Genomic DNA, 22,482 nt, shown 5'->3' with positions numbered 1-22,482 from the left:
AAATCAGAGGGCGGTAGGCAGATTGTCATTAGGGGCCCATAGAAAAACTACAAATGAAGCGGTACAGGGGGACATGGGCTGGTAGTCTTTCGAGGCGAGGGAGGCGCAGAGCAAGATAAAGTTTGAGGAGCGACTTCGTGACCTGGAGGACCAAAAATGGGCCGCGAGCGTGTTTAAGTACCTGCATATGAGGAGCATAGACACGTGGTGTAGACGGAGGACCAGAGAGCTGACCAAGCGGTACGGAAAGTCGGTAGGGGAAAGTGGGGTTTACACAACAGTTAAAAAGCAGGTAAAGGCAGCAGAGACGACAAAGTGGGCACAGAGAATGGAAGCGAAAAATACCCTGGAGTCTTATAGGACTGAGAAACTAGAAATCAGGAAGGAAGGTTTCTGTGGCAATACGAGAGGCAGTGCATTGCTCTTTGAAGCACGGGCGGGGTGCCTGAGAATCTGGACATAAATACACGGGTATAGTATGAAACATGAGTATTCTGCGGCAGAGATTGGGAAACCATAGATCATATTGTCAGGGACTCCACAGAGATACGACCGCCGCGGGACGATGGGAAACGACGTTGGCAGAGGCTTTGGGATTTGGGGTGAGGGGAAGCCCCAACTTCAGGGCCATAGAGGTGACGAAGAGGCGACTGGAATGGGGGTGGAGGAAAAGCAGGGAAGAGATCGATACGCAGGAGGAGTAATCATACGGACGGGAATTTACAACAACGGGGTGAAGAAAAAAGGGGGAGGGAGTGATGGGAGTTTAAGACAGGGATGGGGGGAGCTGGGATGGGGCAAATTTATTAGGTTAGCTGAGAGTAGGGCAAGTAAGTGGAATAAAACAGGCAAGTCGGTTTCTGACAACCGACGTCCCGATTCAAAGGGAGAACTACTAATCATCCCCATCCTCGCCATAATCATCATCATCATCCGCTCGTCCGTGCTGTTGGTACCGCTCGCAACATGTGTCTTCCTGGTGTCTTCCTGGTGTCTGCATTTTGGCTGCTCATGCATGACACGTCCATACGTGCCGCGTTATCTCTATCCTCTGCTACTCTGAGGTGTTTTCTGGAGCTTCTTGTCCCCGCCAACTTCGCACAGCCATGAGCCATCTAACTCACCAAAACAAACCGCTTGTGAAAAAAAAAAAAATGTAGAAGGCAGAAAAAAACAATTGCCCTGTAGGGACTTGTGGCGGGAGCCCCTTTTCCGTCGCTGAAGCGGGTCGACGGAGACGCGCGAGCGCGCTTCGCCCCTCGAAATTCTCGGAACTGCAACTGCTGCCACTCGCGCCTCCTCGGGTCTTCGAAAGAAGCTTCCACAGTGACGTCATTATGACGAAACCTTCGTGCTCTCATTGGCTGCGGCCTCACAACGGTCGCAATGACCGTACGATTGCATATGGCTCGCCAGTCGCACGTCGTGAGCCTCCTCCGACGAGCGCACGACGCCAGAACCGGTCCTAACGATCACTCGCAACGATCAGTCGCATGCCAATCGCATGCTCTAGTCGTGTGTCTCGCGCTTGTCAACGGGATGGCAGCGCTAACTGAACACTAAATACGGGCACAGAGGAAACGAATTACATCGACTGAAAATCGAAGCTTTCCTTAGTTGAGAAGAGAGAGAGAGAGAGAGAGAGAGAGAGAGAGAGAGAGAGAGAGAGAGAGAGAGAGAGAGAGAGAGAGAGAGAGAGAGAGATTTTATTAGGAGCATTGATCAGAAGATCATGCGGAAGTGGTTCCCTAATCACGGGAATCCATTGGCCATCTTGACCATGGCTGCCCTCTCGACGAGGATGAGCTGGTCCGGGAGGGAGGGGCTAGACAGCAGTGTCTCCCACTGCTCTTGGGGGTGGGGGAAGGGAATATTACGGGCGGCAATCCTGGCGTAACTTTACATTCTACAATAATGTGCCTACAATAATTCTACAATAATTTGCATCCGGCTGAATATTCGGTTGGGTACATTAGGTTAAGTCGGGTGGGATGAGGATGTGTATTTGATTGAAGAAATCGTCGCAGAGTTATTTCCTGATCTTTTGCGAGGCTTGTATGTGGGAATGTTCTCCTACTAAGCCTGTAGTGCTAAGTAATATCTTGGAATGTAGTGAGTGGGATAGGCTCTACCGTACTCTCCATGGTCTGGTTGGTCGGTACGCGGGGCTGTTGGTGAGCAAATTCGTTGGCCTCCATGGAGGGGTGGGCAGGCGTCCACACAATTTGCACTTTTCGGTTGGAGAATTGACTTGATAATATTCGATGTGCTAGAGGGGCCACCCATCCCGATTGGTAACGGTACGCTTCCTGAGAGTCCGTGATGATTGTACGGGCTATGGTCTGCATGAGAGACGGCGCGATGGCTAATTCTTCCGCTTCTTTCGTTGAACTAGTTTTGCAGTAGCCCTTGTGACCAGATCTTGCTTGGTCGTCACTACTGCTATCTTGGCCTTTCGTCCAGGGAGAGCTGCTGCGTCAGTATAGACAGTGTTTCGGTCTGCTCCATATACCTTGTTCAAGGCTTTAGCTCTTGCTGCCCGCCTGCCTGTGTGGTGGACGTGGTGCACATTCCTGGGTAGATGACGAAGAGTGACTTGCGCTCTCCCATGGTCAGGAAATTTTAATTCTTGGTTTCCAGTGTCGGAAGCCCATTTTATTTTCTCGGTGACTTTTCTTCCCGCTTAAGTCTTGGCTAGTCTTGCCTTTTGGCTTGAGAGGTGGCCTTCCAGAAACTCGTCCAGCGTATTGTTCAAGCCCATTCTCAGCAGCCTGTCGGTGGACGTGCTCATGGGAATGCTTAGGGCATGCTTTATTGCTTTCCGTATGAGGGTGTTAATTTTCTCTCCGTGTTTCTTGCTTAAAATCAAATACGGTATGATGTAGTTGATTCTCGAGAGCCGAAATGCCTGAAAAAGGCGAAGGATGTCTGTTTCTTTGAGTCCGCTTTGTCTATTTGCCACTCTGCGTATCATGGGAATGACCTGTTCAGTGGTTTTCGTCAGGCGTTGGATCGCGACGTTACTTTTACCATCGGCTTGAATGTGGAGGCCAAGTACTCGAAGGGATTGGCAGGGGGGCTTGATTGTATGTCCCTCCAAGACGACGTATATGTCTTTGTCTTCTGGCTCGTTCTTGTTCCTTTGAGGCCGCACAATCAATAGCTCAGACTTTTCGGGTGAGCAGGTGAGGCCGCATATTGGCTGATGGCATCTGTTGCTTGTTGTAGTGTGTCCTGTATCCCTCATATCGAGTCCGTGCCCCTCCAGATGATTATATCATCGACATAGAGGGCATGGTTTAGGTTAGGTATACTGGTCAGTTGCTGAGGAAGACCAATTAGGGAGATAATAAATAATGGAGGGGATAAGACAGATCCTTGAGGCGTTCCGCAGCTCCCTAGGGTGACAGGACTGGAGGTGACGTCAGCTATTTTGAGTGTTGCCGTGCGGCCTGAGAGGAAGTCGGTTATATAGTCCTCTGACCACACCCTGTGTCGCTGAGGTTCTTGAGGATGGTCTCGTGGGCAACGTTGTCGAACGCTCCTTTTAAGTCCAGAGCTAGTGCCGCTCTACATACTGCCAAATAATACTATTTTGGCAGTAGTAGTGAACTCTGTCGGTTTTAACTATTTCCCTCCCTAATGGCGTACACAGGAGATGGTGGGTGGTGACGGGGGTGGGGGGGGGGGGGGAGAGGGTGACACATTCTGCTTTTCATGAAGTGATGACTACCGATAATTATGTTTCGGTCGCCAGCTGAGGCGTAGATGCCAGTTTTCACCTCGCCGTTCAGTCATTTTGCAACGCCCTTCCAGGCGGAAAAATAAAGAAAGAAAAGAAAAACAAAAAGCCGACCGTACAATTGTGTGCAATTGTGAATAGTAGGCCCAGTGCATGTATCCTGAAATTCTGTAGTTTAGTTTTTAATGATCGTCTTGTGTTTTTTTTGCCGTCATCATTTTTCAGTTTTTTTGTACTTTTTCTGAGTGAACGCTGTCACAGATCGCCAATTTTTTTTGTTACTTCAAAAAGTAGGAAAGAATTCTCCAGATATGGAAGTCAACGCCTCCATGCTGCTTCTCTCTTGTGGGCTCACACTCGAACTCAATCTTGGCCAACTCGCCCGCATAGCTTCTTGAGGCGTGTTATGCATCTGCTTCTATGGACAAATAAACCTCTTTTCCTCTTGGCAAACTCACCTAAGCATTGTTTAACAATCTTATAAAGACCCCGTCCACTTGACGAGAGAGCATGGCTCTCATGATGTCATCTTTGCTTGCCGCTGAAACCGGGACACTTTTCTCTGGAAGCCACGCTTAAAAATCCCGCGTGCCGCTCTATGACTAAGCCAGTTAAGCAATCGGCACTTGTAATACGCATCCGTTCCCTCTCTCCTTTTTTCTTTACCGGGGCGCCCCGTGACGTGCGGCCGACGGAAATCATCGTGCGAGGACAGCTAAGTAGGCCCCTGCCGTGCACCGGGCAGACAGAACGACGTCGCGTCGTACATATAATATTTCCCAGGTCGACCACGTCTTCCTCCTTCCACGCACTCGGTTGCGAGAAAGGCCCAGACAGGCCACGAGCGCTATCACCTAACGTGTGCTCCAGCTGGCATCACTGAGGACGTTTTGTCCATATCTTGTGAACGTGTGATCCAGTTATGGTCTAGAGATTTGTCTCATCCATTTTAGAAAGTAGGACCTCGCAAATACTTAGGCATTTATCCATTCTCGTTTCAACCTGCAAGAAACAACCCACATTTTTCTGAGCGAGCATTCCTCAGAGAGACGATCAAATCGTGCGACAGCTGTAGCTGCGTATATACAATCATGCCCAGCGCATCGCAACCGATGGCCATCGATGCCCTTGCGCCGCTAGTGCAAGTTGCACACATTTTTAAAGCGAAGCTTTGGTGTTCTGACTGATCGCGTCTGTAACGCGAAAACACCCTGCAGGAAAGCCAACTTTCTCTGACGATGATGATGAATGATCGTGGGGGAAAGGAAAAAAAAAAAACGCCACAGGGGCCGGAGTCGAACATGGGTCCCTCGCGTTATGAAGCTGACAACTAACCGATTGCTGCTTCTCGACATTTTTTTTTCCTTTACTGCATGGAAAACTGCACTAATTGCAGCCGACAAAAGTTATCAGTCATCCAAGAAGATGCGCATCAGTGCAGATAAAATAAGCCGTCCGACAAAATTCCGGCAGGCAGACGCACGCGTCCAACAGATGCAGCCATTCTGGTGGGTCACTTTGCGCCGCATAAATGCTCCGCACCAACGCAGCCTGCTCCCGAAAAAATGCATCGTTGGGTGAGGGGGTTCCGCGTGCCTGTCCGTCATGCGGCACTTCCACAAGCTATATAATACCATCACAATAAATATGTCATAGGGCACTCCAGTAACATCCCAAAAAAGCAAGAACCGAATTGTATAAGGGGTAATGTCCATGTCCTTTTTAAGAGTTCGTTGCAACACATCCCAGAAAAACACCGCATCCCAGCACAAAACAAAACAATGATCAATGGTTTCAGGTTGATTGCATAAACGGCAATTGTCAGACCAAGGAATAGACATTCCTTTCTCGCTGAACCATGTTTTTACTGGGAGGGTTGATGTATGCAGCTTAAAGAAAAACGTTTTTCAATTTGAAGGAACACACATACGTGTGACACGCTTCAAAACACTGTCCTTATGGTGGCCAATGTAAGGCTGGCGATAAACCGGCACTGGGAACAGGTTCTCTGATAAAATATTCGTCAAAGCCTTCCTGGAAAGGGTATACAGATGTTGCAGGGAAAACCTCGCAAATGAAAGGCGTCGACCACCTTATGAAATACCTCATGGCAGCTTCGTACTAACTTCACCCGTGGAGAGAAGCAAAAAAGCTAAATGAAAACTTATTCGCTGTAGAATAACGTTCAGCAGAAGTGGATGATGCGTCACTTTATAGAATAAAAACCGCGATGCAAGCTGGTGTACAAACAAATGTGTCAGCCCAGCACCCCCAGACACTAATGGAAGACACAAATTGTCCCTACGCATAGGTTCCCATTGAGACCCCCACACAAATGTCGCAAAAAGTCTGCTCAATGAAGTAGCAGAAACCGAGTCAAAACTCAGACAAGCAAAGAATCCGTCACGAGAAAGCTGCGCGTGCAACCATCGTCGTCCTTAGACGAAGGGGTGCATGATTTTCGCTTTCTTTTTTTTTTTTTTTGCGGGGGGGGGGGGGGGGGGGGAGTGCTGGAGGGGCCGCTGACACACTGGTTAGTAGTACATTTTCATCAAATGGTGGACATGCAGGCTTACAGTGCTAAAAGAACTTAAACTACAAAAAAATTACGCGCCAAAATGTCGTGCGCACCATTTTGTAGTTTTTGTTTTTTTCCTTTGTGAGGCAAACTGCCGCCACGACCTGCAGTAAGACGCGCACCTCGCCTTGTTTAGCGCAACACACACAGCCACTGAGGCGTGTATAAATAAATAGGACTAACTAACTAAATATATAAATACCCTATAACCATAATTGGTTATAATACACACTTGTGATACATTACCCCTCACTGTATCCACAAAATAAAAGTCAGTAGAACCAAGCAGCCATCACTTCGACTTTGTGCAATCACCAAGCCTGCCTACACTTTCACGTCTGTTGCATCAAAGTTTATTAGTTTCATGATAGTGCACAAATACATTGGAGTAGTACAGAAAGAGGTCCCATCACTGCATCTCATTTTAACCCAAGCGCGAAGACGCGCAAAACAAATTAATGCGCAGAGTCTCCATCACGTCTATGGTATTCCGAAGCGGTGGAGTCACTGAGCAAATACATTTTCTTTAATCGCTTGCCAACATAAAATCAATAGTGTCGGAGTATTTTTGGCACGGACTGTCTGTGGAAACCTAAGAAATCCAGGAATTTTTCACCTCAAGCTCATGCGACTGTCGATGCTGAAAATGGATTTTCCCGTACAGCGGGAGAAGAGTTGGTGCAATCGCAGTGAGCGCGGGAGCTGGCGGGACTCGCTCAAGCGAAAAATTTTGGCGCGATTTCTTTTAAATAACATCTTTTTCAGATGTTTGTCCGATTTTCACTACAGTTATGACGATAAGAATGTTCCGCCGCTCCCCTTTCACGCTACTTGTTCGTGGGAGAAACAGATATTACCGACGCCGTAAGCTTTATATGAATAAATGCGGAAATGCCAGCAGCAGCCAGGCGGCGCACTGCAGGTCGCGCGGAACGCCGATCGTTGCTGCAACGACGCTGCCTTAATTTCTTTCCTGGGTACATTTTCGTTGCGTTTGTCCTTATATGCTTGAACGATAATAGTGGTACAGTGAAGGCTCGTTAATTCGGATCTCTAGGGAGTAAGAAAAATCTACGAATTATCCGAATGCCGAATTATTCGAATGCCGATTTATCGATCGAACGACAACAAACAGCACATTTACAATTCTTTTATTCGTACCTTTACTTTTCGAAGAAGCGGGTGATGCTTGTTTGTTTGTTGGCGGATAGCTGGGCGAAAACAACACGTTTTCGGGTGTGCGACAGTCCTAAAGGAGCAAGAGTAGTGCGTGGAGCATCACAGCAGAATTTTTTCAGAGCTAGCGAGAGCACCTTCAGCTTCTTTCGACCCGCCGGGAGTGCGACATCATCAACCGGGCCCCAGAGCAGGAGCACAGTCCAACGCCGATTGAGACCTTCCAGGAAATAACCCAGTATTATAGATTAAGACGACTTCAACACATTAAGACGAATTCAAACAAACACGTTCCCAAATACAGTACGACTAAATAATCTATTCCCCACACAATACTCCACGGAGTGTGCGTTTTGCGGCAATTCAGGCACACTCTATCACATCGTCTAGGAGTGCGAGCGAAACCCTGACCTTTCCCTCATTCCCAACCCTTCACGTGGGCAGGGGGAGAGCACGTTATCCAGATCGAGCCTCGAAGATCAAATGGTCTTCGTTGACCGAGCGGACAGAGCCAGGATTGCCCATGGACTCCCGGACAAGGAAGCCACCCCACAATTTATTTTTGCTCAGTAAATCTTCCCCCTCCTCCTTCCTCACACGGGTACCCTTCATCGGACGCTTCATTCGCCACACAGGGGGCATCGCTGATGTTCTCATGACCGCTTAACTGGCAGGCGACAACAACGCCATCATCAATGGCGTTGTAGACAGCAAGCTAAACTCCGGAGGGGAGATCAGAACAAAGAATGTTCCATCGTCGTCCTCGTTTGCTGGCGCTCTAGACTCCGCTCTTTCACGTGTTTCTGACCGAACAAGTCCTCTATGCAGGAATATATATATATATATATATAAGACAGAAATAAGCATTGGCAGTCAAGAAAACCTCGGAAAAAAAGGGGGAGGATGTAGTTGGTCAAGATAAAGCGTAGTGGTATCGCACCAGACCGGTATTCTGGAGGTCGTGGGTTCGGATCCCACCTGGCGGGCATTTTTTCTCCACTTTCTTATTTTCCAAATTCTTTATCTTGACCAACTACATCCTCCCCCTTTCTTTCCGAGGTTTTCTTGACTGCCAATTCTTATTTCTGTCTTATTTTCAACGAGCCCCTCATTTCCTATTCTGATTCGCTATATGCATAGCGAGGGCCTCTGTTCTGGCAGTCTTGGTGCCATAGGGAGCTTAAGAGGGTTCAACGCTGGTTGACAACTCTGGACATGTCGTATACGCTCGAGTCACGGCCCGGGGGTTAAAAGAAGGTCTCCTTCACCCCGAGTAGTCCGAGTGGCTCTGGCTACCACCCCCAAGCGCAGGAAACAAAAACACCTGAACATAAATACCCCAGAAAGTGGAGGCTAAAGTAGCCCCGCCCGTAGCGTAGTGGTTATCGCACCAGACCGGTATTCTGGAGGTCGTGGGTTCGGATCCCACCTGGCGGGCATTTTTTCTCCACTTTCTTATTTTCCAAATTCTTTATCTTGACCAACTACATCCTCCCCCTTTCTTTCCGAGGTTTTCTTGACTGCCAATTCTTATTTCTGTCTTATTTTCAACGAGCCCCTCATTTCCTATTCTGATTCGCTATATGCATAGCGAGGGCCTCTGTTCTGGCAGTCTTGGTGCCATAGGGAGCTTAAGAGGGTTCAACGCTGGTTGACAACTCTGGACATGTCGTAGACGCTCGAGTCACGGCCCGGGGGTTAAAAAGAAGGTCCCCTTCACCCCGAGTAGTCCGAGTGGCGCTGGCTACCACCCCAAGCGCAGGAAACAAAAACACCTGAACATAAATACCCCAGAAAGTGGAGGCTAAAGTAGCCCCGCCGGTAGCGTAGTGGTTATCGCACCAGACCGGTATTCTGGAGGTCGTGGGTTCGGATCCCACCTGGCGGGCATTTTTTCTCCACTTTCTTATTTTCCAAATTCTTTATCTTGACCAACTACATCCTCCCCCTTTCTTTCCGAGGTTTTCTTGACTGCCAATTCTTATTTCTGTCTTATTTTCAACGAGCCCCTCATTTCCTATTCTGATTCGCTATATATATATATATATATATATATATATATATATATATATATATATATATATATATATATATATATATATATACAGAAAGAAATGCCGGCAGTCTACAACGCCAAGAAGGCATAGGGGAATGGTTGGACTATTTGTTACCGTTAGTGACGTTACATTATTATTATTATTATTTTATTAATTACGTGATAAAGAAAGAAAGAAAAACACGCGCCCAGAGTGGGGACCGAACCCACGCCTTTCGATTAGATCTCGAATGCCTTACCAACTCGGCTATCTGGGCGACTGTGTTCTGCTTCGCTTTCTGGGTTATTTATATTTACTACAACTGTATCTGACGCTTGAGGGTGGTAGCCAGCGCCACTCAGACTACACGGGGAGAAGGGGACCTTCTTTTCAACCCCCGGGGCATGACGCGAACGTCTACAGCCTGTCATAGTAGAATCTCGATAAACGGAAATCGCTTAAACGGAATTGCCGCTTAAACGGAACAGTTGCCTGGAATTTGGTTGGTTTTGTATTCAGATAACGTAAAAAAAACTCTCGGTAATCGGAACTAAAATTTCCGCATCACCGTGTAAACGGAACCAGAAATGGAACTTCTTGTGAAATCCACTGACATGAGAATCAGCTTTTTACGGTTCCGGCTGTTTCGTTCTTGTTTTTTATTCTTCCTCCATGCTTTTTTAGCCTTGTTGGCCTCGTAAGCCTCGTCTCGTAAGTGGTTAGCCGTGTTAGCGCAACGAATGCAACATCGCAGTTCTTGTTGCAGTCGTTCGGTCTCGATTCTAGACGCCGAGGCTACAGGGCTCACCTCCTGTCGCCTCGCTCGTGCCATCGTTGTGCTATTCGTCCTTAATTACCACGTTGCCGTCTTCTAAATTCGGTGGCTCGTAAGCACTTGCGAAGTTGAGGACTCTAGCCTCCGTGAAGATGCAGTTGCAAGGACTCAAACAAAAATAATTGACGCATTTTGTAGTGCACAGCGACTCATTGTTGCCAAATCAACTTTGTGAATGCTGTGCCTACGCTTCTTGTAGTTTTCTTTCTTTCTGAGAACTATCAGCTACAGTCACTTTCTAGGGGTTAGAGTTCCATGAAATGCCCCTAGAAGTGTGTACGCACATAAATTTTACCTTCGAACATCTCTCTCAGTAAACGGAACTCCTGTTAAACGGAACTAATTTTTCCGGTCCCTTGAAGTTCCGTTTATCGAGAGTGTATACTGTACACACACACACACACACACACACACACACACACACACACACACACACACACACACACACACACACACACACACACATATATATATATATATATATATATATATATATATATATATATATATATATATAACTGGCATGCTGGCGATGGGGCCGAAGGCGTGGTGAACACAAAGTAAGAAACCTCGGTAACAGCAACAGCGGAGGGTTTATTTCGACGTTTCGACTTCGAGACAAAGTCTTCTACAGGAACCCTGTACTACAGAACTCCTGTAGAAGACTTGTCTCGAAGTCGAAACGTCGAAATAAACCCTCCGCTGTTGCTGTTACCGAGGTTTCTTACTTTGTATATATATATATATATATATATATATATATATATATATATATATATATATATATATATATATATATATATATATATATATATATATATATATATAGAGAGAGAGAGAGAGAGAGAGAGAGATAGATAGATATATATATATATATATATATATATATATATATAGAGAGAGAGAGAGAGAGAGAGAGAGAGAGAGAGAGAGAGAGAGAGAGAGAGAGAGAGGAGAGAGAGAGAGAGAGAGAGAGAGAGAGAGAGAGAGAGAGAATAACGGTGCGTTGTGGCTCAAGTTTCGAGGCGGCGTTGGTCCGAATTAAGCGCTGCGCGCGTAAATTTGTGACGAAATAACGAAGGTCCGCGGCCATAAGGTAATGTACATTTTCAAGGGAGGGAGTAAGAACGCCGTATTATCTGAATTTCCGAATTAACAAAGGCCGAATCAAGGAGGTTTTGCTGTAGTTCCAAACGTTGTCATTTCGGCGTATGACTACGTTTTCGGAAAATTTATACAAGAAGCGTATGTTAAAGAACACCGACAGACTTTGCGGCGTCGCCTTTTAGGGCGTTGGTTATTTGGCACCATGTTTTCGAAGCTGCTTTAATATCACAGGGAGTGCCCAGTTGCAAGAAACCTTTTAGCCATCTCGATGAACATGAACACCAAGTATACAGAAGCAGGGAACGTTGCCAACTACTATTCCTGGTTTCACGGTTCATACGTGTTAACCTTTTTTAATGCCAAAGAGCACTTAACACAATTGAGGCACAAGACGTATACCAGCAAGGGACGCAGTGTTCTTTTGACTAAAAGTGCATAGAGAGTTTGTTTTTACAAAAGCACATTAAAACTACGTCATTTAAGTTAGCTAGAAGTATTTAAAAATAGACGAATGGATAAAACTGCGGCAGGATGAGGCCGGATAGGTTAAGAAAAAAAACTCAACAAAAAGAGTTTGTTGTGCGTTGCTGGCGTGAGCTGCAGCTTCAGTAACCTATTATTCTTTTCAAAATTTTTCGCTGCTTTGTCACGAAGATGTGGCATAACAATGTGTTGGGGGGATAATTGGGGGGTTATTGGGATCGGTGGGAAGGGATCGTAAATTTTCAAGTAGTCATGACGTATTCGGCAGCGTGAATCGCGAAGCAGCATGCCCTCCATCTTCCAGGGGATGTGCCCAAGCTTTTCAAGTTAATTCGGGGAAGCAAAATCTAAGTAAGCGCATGTGCTTGTAACTATTTGTGTCAAGGCAGGGAATTACAATTTCAACCGCCGCGGTGACTCAGTAGCTAAGGCGTTGTGCTGCTGAGCCCAAGGACACGGGTTCAATCAGCCACCCGGCTGCGGTGGCTGATTTCCAGGTGGAGGCGATAAGCGAAAACACCCGTGTGTCGAGATTTGGGCACGCGTTAAAGATCCCAAGGTTGTTGAAATTAATCCGGAGCCCTCCACTAGGGCTCGCCTCATGTATCCCACATGTACCTCCGGCGCGGCGTTAAACACCACAATCAATCGGAATGTCAATTTCGAACTATTGTTTCATATTTCGCAACTGGTAGCAATCGCTTCAATCAAGTAACGTGTGTTCGTGATTTTTATGCGCAGCAAACGTTTACTGTCAACGTCGCCGCGAAGCAGGGGAATGTATATGCGCATCGTTTCCTTTAATCAGGTCTTCATTAGCCCGGATACTTCTGTGAGCCAGAAATCCGTGATTTCGGCGGGAAGCAAGCGGAATCCGGCGTAGAGTAGCTTCCGGCTGAGCAGTTCGGGCTGGTAATGTTTGCGGGGATGTGTCTTCTGCACGGAGTCGAGCATTTTCTTCGCCACGTCCAGCACGATGGGGTCCGGCTCACTCACGATAATGTTACGGATGTTGGCTTCCATTTCGTCCCCGTAGTCCTGGTAATGGAGGCACAAAAAAAGCGACAGCAATTAAAATGTGACGCAGTTACAACGAAATAATCGTATATACGCTGTCGTAAAGTTCTGAACAAAAGCCAGGGAAGCTTTCCGATATAGTGGAAGACGATCTGAGGTCACTAACACATATTCAGCAACTAAGAGAGGAAAGAACCAGAACTAAAAATTATTTTTCATAAGACTTTATGCAACTTTATTTCTGTTCTTAAATATAAAAAAAGAAATGAGATGATGTCTCATGTCGTCGTAGTATCATGTAGTCACGGTACTAAATTACCGGGACACTCGCTTTCCAACGCCTCGCGCTAGAACGTAACGCGTACTAAAAGAACACAACCGGACACTCTTTTTGCAGCTCCTGCCGCTAGGGTACTTCGTGCTTCAGAGACACGAGTCTTTTAAAGCAAACCTGTATACCTGTACCTGAACTCTGCACGTTCTACGACTTGGAAGCGCAGGAGTCTCATCAATTGTCGAGGGAAAGGATCCCAAGAAATACGTTATTCATATGGACTGGAATTAGCTACGCAATTGCTGACTGTATATAATAAATGCACATATGTATATTATCGAAACAAAACCGTCTGCTGTCTCTAATTGTCCATTAGCAGCGATTTTGCTGTAGGAAACATCTGCGCACATTACATGCTTCGCCCCTCCCCAGGTTTCACGTCAGTGGAGATGGCCCGGAATTTTTTTCGCAGTGCCTTTCCGCGAAGTAAATTTCGCTAAAATAGTTGCTAACAAATAAAGAACAACAAGCTCAGAAAGTTTCCTCACGATTTTCCCCCTCTTAACAATTTGTACAGTCGTGTGGATGAGACGGCGAGCTTCGATGCTCTACAACGTTGCTTATGACGCAGAGCTAGGACAGCTTCGCTGTACTAACTTACGAGCGATGTCTTCTCTGACAATCATACAGCGTTTAACAAGAAAGAGTTGAGAAAATTTGTCTCTGCGAGCAACAAGAATTTTGGCTTCGTGCTCGTTGCGCGCAGCCTGCACGGACATAAACTTGGCGCTATTTATACACTTAAATTGCGTATACTAACGTATTTTCGCGATAGTGACGTACGCCACCTCTACTCCACTCCCCCCTCTATAATACCTGGTGTATACCCCTTAAAACGTGACTGCAGCAAACAAAAAATGGCCACGAATCTGCTCCTTTCGTTGGAAATGTCGCCGAAAGACGATAGTCGACTGGCGCCCCTGCCAATTAAAGGCCTCCCTTCTCTTTTCCGCTCACCTCTCATGCTGTTCCTTTCCCGTGTCGTTCCTCCCAAGATAACACGCTAGACGTTTGCTCAAGTTAATTTAAATTTACCGCGTTCTACTGCCCCAAGTCGGGTGTCTCGGTGCCAGCGCTGCTGTACGGCGGAGACGCGCGTGAATCCAGGCACGTTACTACAACATTTATAGAACCACGATGCCCTACTGCAACAGCGTTCCAAGCAGAACGTGGATACCATCTATAGTGGAGTCTTTCGTTGCAATTGCCGTTTGATTTCTTAAATGGCGCCAGGAAGTAGCGCTGGCAACCGCAGGCGACGGTTTTCTGCCGTTGATGTAGTATTTCTATTGCTACCGCAAAACCAAGCATCCATTTTTTAAATTAAGGAACACTGCAAATATTACTTATGTTTTGATTTTCTGCCTTATATTTACGTAATGTCTAGTTGTTGTTCAACAATGTTGAGAAGTATGAACACTGACACCGGACTTAGACGTTTAGATGTGGCTGTGAGTATATAAGGCTATTTCGCAGATTTTGTTTACTTTGTGCGAAGGAAAGTTTGACATCCACCTGAATGCAGCCATACGGCTACAAAGGAAAGCTATACAGCTTCCTCAGAAACTTCGCAGTTGAAGAAAAATTCGTCCTGGTCCAGGATTTTCCTTCAACTGCGAAGTTTCTGAGGAAGCTGTATAGCTTTCATTTGTAGCAGTATGGCTGCATTCAGGTGGACGTCAAACTTTCCTTCGCAGACACTTACTCCACCTTGTGGATTTCCCCTAAATCTGGTCGTTTAACATTTGTTCACTTTGGCCGGGTGGCTGAATCGAGTCACAGACAGACAGACAGACAGACAGACAGACAGACAGACAGACAGACAGACAGACAGACAGACAGACAGACAGACAGACAGACAGACAGACAGACAGACAGACAGACCGAAATTTCTGTGTTTAAGTAGCCCGAGAAAGTCTATCGCCTTTTAAAAAAAAAGTTTAACTAAACGTACGTCGACCTAGGACCGGCCAGCATAAACCTGCCATTTTGAGGGCAGTAATATAAATTGAAACGTGTGGGATTCTGTCGTTCAAAAACTACAAAAGTGCTCCGCTCCGTACGATGCGGGCTGTCGGCTGGCACTTGGGAACGCCACATCAAAAACGGCATCGCCGAGAGGCACCCACCCTGGAATAAACGTCTTTGACGCTGTCGGGCAGCTTGTCCCACATGTACTTGTAGGACTTGAGCAGCGAGCTGGGCTCGGCGTGCGGCAGTCGGTAGAGGTTCGGCTCTACACCGACAACGTAGATGCCGAACTTGATCAGCTCTCGCCGAAGTACCTCGGTGAAGCAGCGCACGGAGTACTTGCTCATGCAGTAGGGCCCCGTCCCGGGCACGGCTATGCGGCCCCAAACGCTGTTCACAATCACGAAGCGCCGGCCGTCGTAGGGAGACGCGCGAAGCATGGGCAGGAACACCCTGGCCACACGGGCCACGCCTAGCACGTTCACCTGCGTTTTGGCATTAATAAAGCCAGTTTGCCGGCGCATGACCGTTGAAGTGTAACACACGAGGACATGAGCTGTATCTGACACTCACGCCGTAACTTGTTAGCCGTATCGGTGACACTTCCCTAGAGTTACCAAAGTTTTCGCAAAAAAACTTGCTTCAACGAACTGCGCGAGCGTTAGCCTGGTTGTGATACGCGTATAAAAAGACGGTGCCAGTGTTCCGCACTAATATATAAATCCATATATAAAGTTGCAAATATATATATCACAAATTGTTGCTCCTTTGTTTTATTGTCACTGCCCATGTCCATAAATGCGCTTTCGGTGTCACAGGACGGCGCACGGGGCGCTTGCTTGGGGAATCGAACGCTGTACATGCAAAAAAGCACAATTAACCTACATTAATCACTGTAACTTACTATCAGCCAATTAAAAACGTCTATTTTAACGTGATTATTCAATCGACCATGCGCAGTTTGCGACAAAAATTTGTAAAACCATTTATTAGCTCATTATCAGTCTCAGTTACCAGAACGCCCTGATCTTGGGAGAATGTTCTTGCGAGTCTAGCAGGGATGATGACATGACATGCTGTGCAAGCCGATTTTTGTCTTGGTATACATCTTAGCCTATCTACCCACTTTCACCGACATGCTACATTCACTTCTTGGGCAAGCAGGACATTTCCTGTCGTTTTGGGTCAAGGAAGCATGTGCACGCATTAGACGAAGACATCCAGAGAAACCGCCAATATCCACCAAGCTCAAAAGGGTTTCTTGCTCCTCTTTTTCGCTGCCCATGTTAGATATCTGCAATCTGGCACTTCAGTGCATGAAAGCAACTTAAAATACGCAATAATTTCCCATTCGACTCCCAAAGGGTACTCCCACAGCTCACCAATTGTGCCCAATATCTCTTTCGCGCCCATATACTGCGGTCCCTTCAAGCATCCATCAATTCGCGTTCTGTTTTCTTCATAAGCAGCACCGGAGCGAAAGCTGCGGGGCGACGCCCTCCCTTATGGGGCAGCGGCGTCCAACCCCGTAGGGAGTAGCGAAGGGGTGGTCCGAGTAGGGGTGACGTCGGGATCGACGAGTGGCTACGTCCGGACGCAGTGTACACACTGTGTCTGTTGCAGGCATTCAACAAAGTCTTTCTTCCTTCCTTCCTTCAGACACTCCGCACACACGGATGTCTAGTTCGCGCGGGTGGCGTTTAGTATTCTAGCCCGCGCACCTCGTACGTCCAGCGCATGTCGTCGTCGTCGTACCACTCCAGCTCGCCGAGCGAGACCACACTCAGGTTGATGATGACGGCCCACAGGTTGCTGTCCCCGTGGCAGAGAGCGCGCACTCGGGACTCGAACTCCAGGAGTGACTCCACCTGCGTCACGTCCGTCTGGACAACGTGGATGAGCGGAGAGAGCTGGTCCTTGAGGAGCTTGGCGCCAGTACTCTCCTCGCTCACGCAGCCTGCCACCACCTGCGGGTGAGGGAGCAGAGGGTGCCATTTAGATGTACCACGAAAAGGTCATGCGGCGGAACGATTGTGCACAAGGAGGATGCGGCTTCGAAGACACCCAGAGCGATGAACTCAGCTCTTGACACATGTCCTACGTGCTCGTAGCCCACCGCGTGCAAGCTACTGATCGCTTGATTTCAACTTTTCGGAGCTTGGATATGGACGAGCCAAATGCGGCATCGTGGTAACAACTACCAACGGTTTCTGGGTTATCAAACTTCCATCCAGCGCTATATTCAAAAGCATACAACGTTGAAGGAAACCAGGAAAGAGCTAAACACGTACAACCTCGCAGTTTGCGGCACCGGAAGCTGACATATAACTGCGGCTAGGACCGAACAGTTCATGAAATAACACTCATATGGTTCCTAGTAATCCTGTCGTTTCCACGAATGGCAGGCGGTGCATCAGATGCTTCATGACAGCGGGGCCTACCGTGAATCCCCGACCGGCCAGTTCCATGGCGAGCCTGTTGCCGTAGCCGCTATCGCAGCGCGTGATGACGACGATCTTGCCCTTAGGCGCGACCACCTCGTAGGCGAGCAGGGAAATGATCCACAGGGAGGTGTAGTGCGCCAGGACTACGGTCACCAGGGTGAGGGAGACCAGGTACGCCACGGCCCTCACCGCCGGCACCATGTAAATGATGGAGAAAAGCGTCAGGAAGACCACCATCAACGTGGCTGCGTAACCCCGCATCGCTTCTGCACTGGCATGCGCTGCGTACAGTAGGGCTGTGGTTCATCACAAAAGATGGCAACTCGCGCGCACGGGTCCTATCGAATAATGCTTTCTTCTTCGGCCGAAATCAATGTGTTACCGTAGCATATATTTCCGGCCAATCTCCACGGGTATGTATGAGCCATCTCTCTCTCGCACAGCCCCAGTCACTGTGATATATTTGAGGACACTCGGCTTAGCTTTCCTTTCTCCCTGCTTGCTAAATGCAGGCCGTCATCTGACGGGGAGGAATCCCCGAAGAATCCAAGTTCCCGTTCTTCCTTCCATTAGTTTTGGGCAAAATAGAGTTATTACCACCATCATTACTCATGGGGCGAACTAGGCGCGCTTGTTTTGACACTGATTGTCAGCACAATGTAATGGGTGAAGAGGAAGCCACGTAGCTGAACGTGCTCCCTCGTTTTAGTTTTGTGCAATAATGTTTTGTAGTACTGCATCTTATCCACCAGCCCTGCAAATCCCCCTAAGTGGATGCGTGGGCAGCAAGGGGGATCATTGTCGTCATCATCATCACTATTACAAGTAAATGATGCGCAAGGGCGAGTGGCCAAGGGGGATAGACAGAAAACAACTTTATTGAAGAGGCCATTTCCATTTGTCCAGGTCGCTCTCATTTGATTTTAAGGCAGCGTTTGTAAAGAGAAAGACGAGTTCACTGAACCAATCAAACTTTGAGACTGCTCTGAGCGGGGAAAAACCGAGAAAAAAATTCAGGGAAGCTTGCACTCACGCGCAAAACTTGAATGGCGAAGCTGTTATAGGTGATCATTGACTGAGACAGAGTTGAGTTTTAGTACCGTTGAAGTGTCGTGGTTGATGTCGGTGGCATGGCATTTCAATGAACTCTTGTTGAGCAAGTCCAGAGTGAGCTCGTCATTTTGGTCGACGTTTTCGTACGCCATTCTGCAAAAGCGACTTATCCCCTCTAGCGGATGCTTTGCACGCCGAGCCTCTCGAAGCGCGGCCTCTTCCTCGGCCGTGCGAACTGCTTGTGGCCGGGCCGTGTGGAGTCAATGACCACCCACATCAGCTTCGACATTCAAGTCGCGGCTCTTCTACGGTACAGAGCTCATGAGCACGACGACACGAGGACGAACGAATGAAAGGCGTACGCTATGACGCGTCTTCCTCGTTATGAGCAAGCTTTGGCGCGATACAGCGAACGCTCGAGTGTTTTTGTGGCCAATGTTGGCCAATCTCCCTTAAGGGGTGTGCTTGGCTTGAAGAACGTGCGCTCGAGGCATGCGTGCACGAGCGCTCGGATTTTTCTTTGTATTTTTAACAGCGCGCACCATACCCAAATTATTTGCTCAACAGCTTCGCTGTTCAAATAACCCGACATGAAAGCGGCAATAGTTGCCTTCTTGAATGAGTGCGTCTGTTGCCGTATTACACTTACCTATGCTTAATCATGTAAGGGAGGATGAGCCGTACTCAGTGTCGTGGAACCGTGGCGGGAAATTACTAGTTCAAAAAAAAATATTATGGCACTCTAAAGAAAAAGACTGTAGTCGCCATCCTGGCCCGTAGAAAAGTGGTGTGCAGCGAAGCTGTGAAAAGTCCACACAACTACTGATAGGTGTATGCAATTATTGTAAATGTAGCGAGCATCGCTTTGTGGTAGTTGTAGTACATTGTGATAGTTTCTGAGGCGACTTTGGCTACAGACTTGGTCAATACCAAAACCAAACACCGCCCTACCGTGTGTTTGGTTGATTTGAGTCGTTGTAGCACGTGAACCGGTTCACGTGCTACAACCTAGCCAAGTTGTCCCTAATGATGGCCAAAAGCCAGCCCGGCTTGTAAATCGCTTTGGGGTCGCAGTGGTACACCATTACCTCTGGGACGGCTTTGGTTACACACTTTTTGGCAATACAGCTCTACGGGCGCGTGATGCTCTCTGTGGTACGTAACACTGTGAGAGTTTTGGAATTCGCACGAATAAAAAATTTCCAGGAGGTAAACATTGGTCAATACTTCAGTAACCGTTCCGTAATTGTCCCTTTATTCTCTTTTCGTCTCGTTAAGTTCAGCGCTCCGCGTTTAAACACTTTGGCCAGTACATCTTTGCAGGAATGTTCTATGCCTTTATTAGGATTAAGGGTAAGTGGCCTTAAAAGGGCCAGGAAGACAAAAACATGTTTGGTTCATTAAGAATACTGCTTCTTTCTGATAACGATGATACCAATTTTATCGCTAAATTCAAAGAACGCAGTATCAAACGGAGAAAAACACTGATTGTATTCAAATATGAGCGTTTTAAAAGACTTGGCACCCTTCCATTCGAACAACTCAACAGCCTCATAAAAGTTAAAGCTTGTGATGATTAAAATTCCAAAGTCGGTGTATAGGCCACATTTACATAGTTTGTAACAGAGACTGTCCCCAATGGCACGTGTATGCCCTACCGTGTATTGGCGATCAGTCAAAAGCCTCGGGTGCAGATGTCCATGATAGTCCTCAGTTTTCCTAGGCGCCGTATTGCAGGCACTTATAAGAGCTCACTCCAGTACTTACGATCTGAGACATGAGACATTCTGGGCTTTTTACTAGCCTGTGCTTTCAGTTCGGGCACACTATAGAATTTTGCCTACACACTATAGGTGCCGCGGCAATTTCTAGCGCAGACATGCACACGCGCGTTTACACACTGATAAACACACAAAGAGCGAAACAACAGGTTACTAAAACCTACAATTTTCTTGTATCTACTACATTTTTTTTTTCATGGACACGTATTCGGCGTCGTCGACGATAGTGAAGCGCGTTTCACCGTATTCTGCTTCTCCGAATTCTGCGAATACGTTCTCTCAATACAAAAAAAAAATGAGAGAAACGTGCCTCTGGGGCGAAGAGACAAACAGATAAAGCGATACAATTGACTCATACAGTGAAAGCCCTGCAAGGCGCACAGGTTCCAAGGTCGAGAGGCCTCTATCGGTGAAGGGAAAGTACCGGCCGTAATACCCGCTGCCTTTACATCGACACTGCTCCGTTAGCTTTACGGCAGCGGCGTGGGTTTGAAATACCCTCGGCCGTTTATCAACCGCACAGTGCGGTATCCACTCATGGCGAGTAGACTCCACGAGTGTCGATGCTATCTCGACGTCGTGAAATCAGTTTTGTCGGCGAGCAGAAAGCGTAGCGGCAGCGGGAGCGCCCAACGAAGCATTGACATAGAAACCCCGATCGAGGAAATGACGCCATTCAGACGGCGCGAAAAAAAGAGCAGGGCAGGAAAGTGAAATGAGTCACCAAATAACCTTAGTCGCGTTTTATCCTCGATACCGGTCTGTCTCGAAGGTGGTTGGTTCTGTTAGGATTCCCTTACCGGAGGCAACCGTGACACCGATACGCGCGAGTTGCTGCCAAATTAACGAACTTAGGGGACCAAAGAACCTTTTCGTTTAAGAGATGCTTCACCCGCCAGGCAAGTATACAACAGTGCGCAGTACCATATAGTTAAGTCGATACATTTGTGTTATTACGGTTAGGCGAAAACACGTTGGAGATCCCCAAATGATTCTTCCCCTGCGGTGCATCTTATTCGAAAGTGTAGTCCCCACCCACATGTGAACGTAGTGAGTCGAGAGAGAGAGAGAATAAATCGTTATTTGTCGAGCAGAGGCCGATGTTATGGGCCTCGCATCGTGAAAGGCACTCCTAGTACGGGATTCATTTGTTTCGACTAGACTGGCTGTCCTCGCTCGGGTCACCAGGTTCAGCTTAATAGTTTTTTTTTAATTGTCCCTCGAACTGTATCACAGGTTTCTCGCATTTTGTCACGTCAAAAAATTGCGCTTGTATTTTATGCACCGGTGCATTTTCAAAACGGCATCTATAAATTTACCGCAGGCGAGCAAGCTCTACGTTCAAAAGCACGAAGGCCTACCCGAAGATGTCAAACGGATGTCTCCTATGTTGACAGTATACGTTGACGGCCATAACGGCACGTTGCTCGAAGCTGTAAAATTTTCTGTTGGCCGCCCAAACAGGAATCGGCACATTGTTTTCTATTAGTGGGATACGGCTCAGCGACGAATTCATTAATACATTCTGTTACCAGCATCTAAAAGTGGACGTGACATCGGCAACAAACTAGGCCGAACGCGGCACAGTGATCGACATGGTTCACATTGCTTGTCCTTCCTCGCACCCCCAACCCTCAAGAGCGGTTGGAGACATGGCTGCGCAGCCCCTGCCTCTCGGACCATGCTACTGCTCACGGGAGAGCAGCCTAAGCTAGGACGGCTCATCGAGTCCTGTGAAAAGGGAACCGCTCCTGCAAGAACACCACAAATGTTCTCTCTCTCTCTCTCTCTCTCTCTCTCTCTCTCTCTCTCTCTCTCTCTCTCTCTCTCTCTCTCTCTCTCTCTCTCTCTCTCTCTCACTCACTGATTTATAATTTCCTGGGAAAATCGAGAGGTGTTTGTTTAAAGGGACAGACAACCGATCG

At 47.5% G+C, this 22,482-nt stretch overlaps 1 protein-coding gene and 1 non-coding gene across 2 annotated transcripts; both read right to left on the bottom strand.

The window, feature by feature from the left end:
• Positions 1–9,737: 9,737 nt before the first annotated feature.
• Positions 9,738–9,809, bottom strand: Trnar-ucu (transfer RNA arginine (anticodon UCU)). The gene has a single exon. It is a non-coding gene; the product is annotated as a tRNA-Arg (tRNA).
• A 2,939-nt stretch (positions 9,810–12,748) lies between these two features.
• Positions 12,749–22,280, bottom strand: LOC144167641 (short-chain dehydrogenase/reductase family 9C member 7-like). Its single transcript, XM_077696831.1, has 5 exons — positions 22,162–22,280; positions 17,721–17,866; positions 17,001–17,246; positions 15,438–15,764; positions 12,749–12,995 (listed from the first exon to the last, which is right to left on the bottom strand). Exons 1-5 carry the CDS (start codon positions 22,238–22,240, stop codon positions 12,762–12,764), a joined length of 1,032 nt encoding a protein of 343 aa, XP_077552957.1. The 5' UTR covers positions 22,241–22,280; the 3' UTR covers positions 12,749–12,761.
• Positions 22,281–22,482: the final 202 nt, after the last annotated feature.

This window comes from Haemaphysalis longicornis, unplaced genomic scaffold (assembly GCF_048455015.1).
Source record: "Haemaphysalis longicornis isolate Haplotype H1 unplaced genomic scaffold, Haemaphysalis longicornis Haplotype H1 scaffold_2, whole genome shotgun sequence".
NCBI lineage: Eukaryota > Metazoa > Arthropoda > Arachnida > Ixodida > Ixodidae > Haemaphysalis > Haemaphysalis longicornis.
Note: the sequence above shows the minus strand (reverse complement) of the source record. Positions and strands in the feature narration are given on the sequence as shown.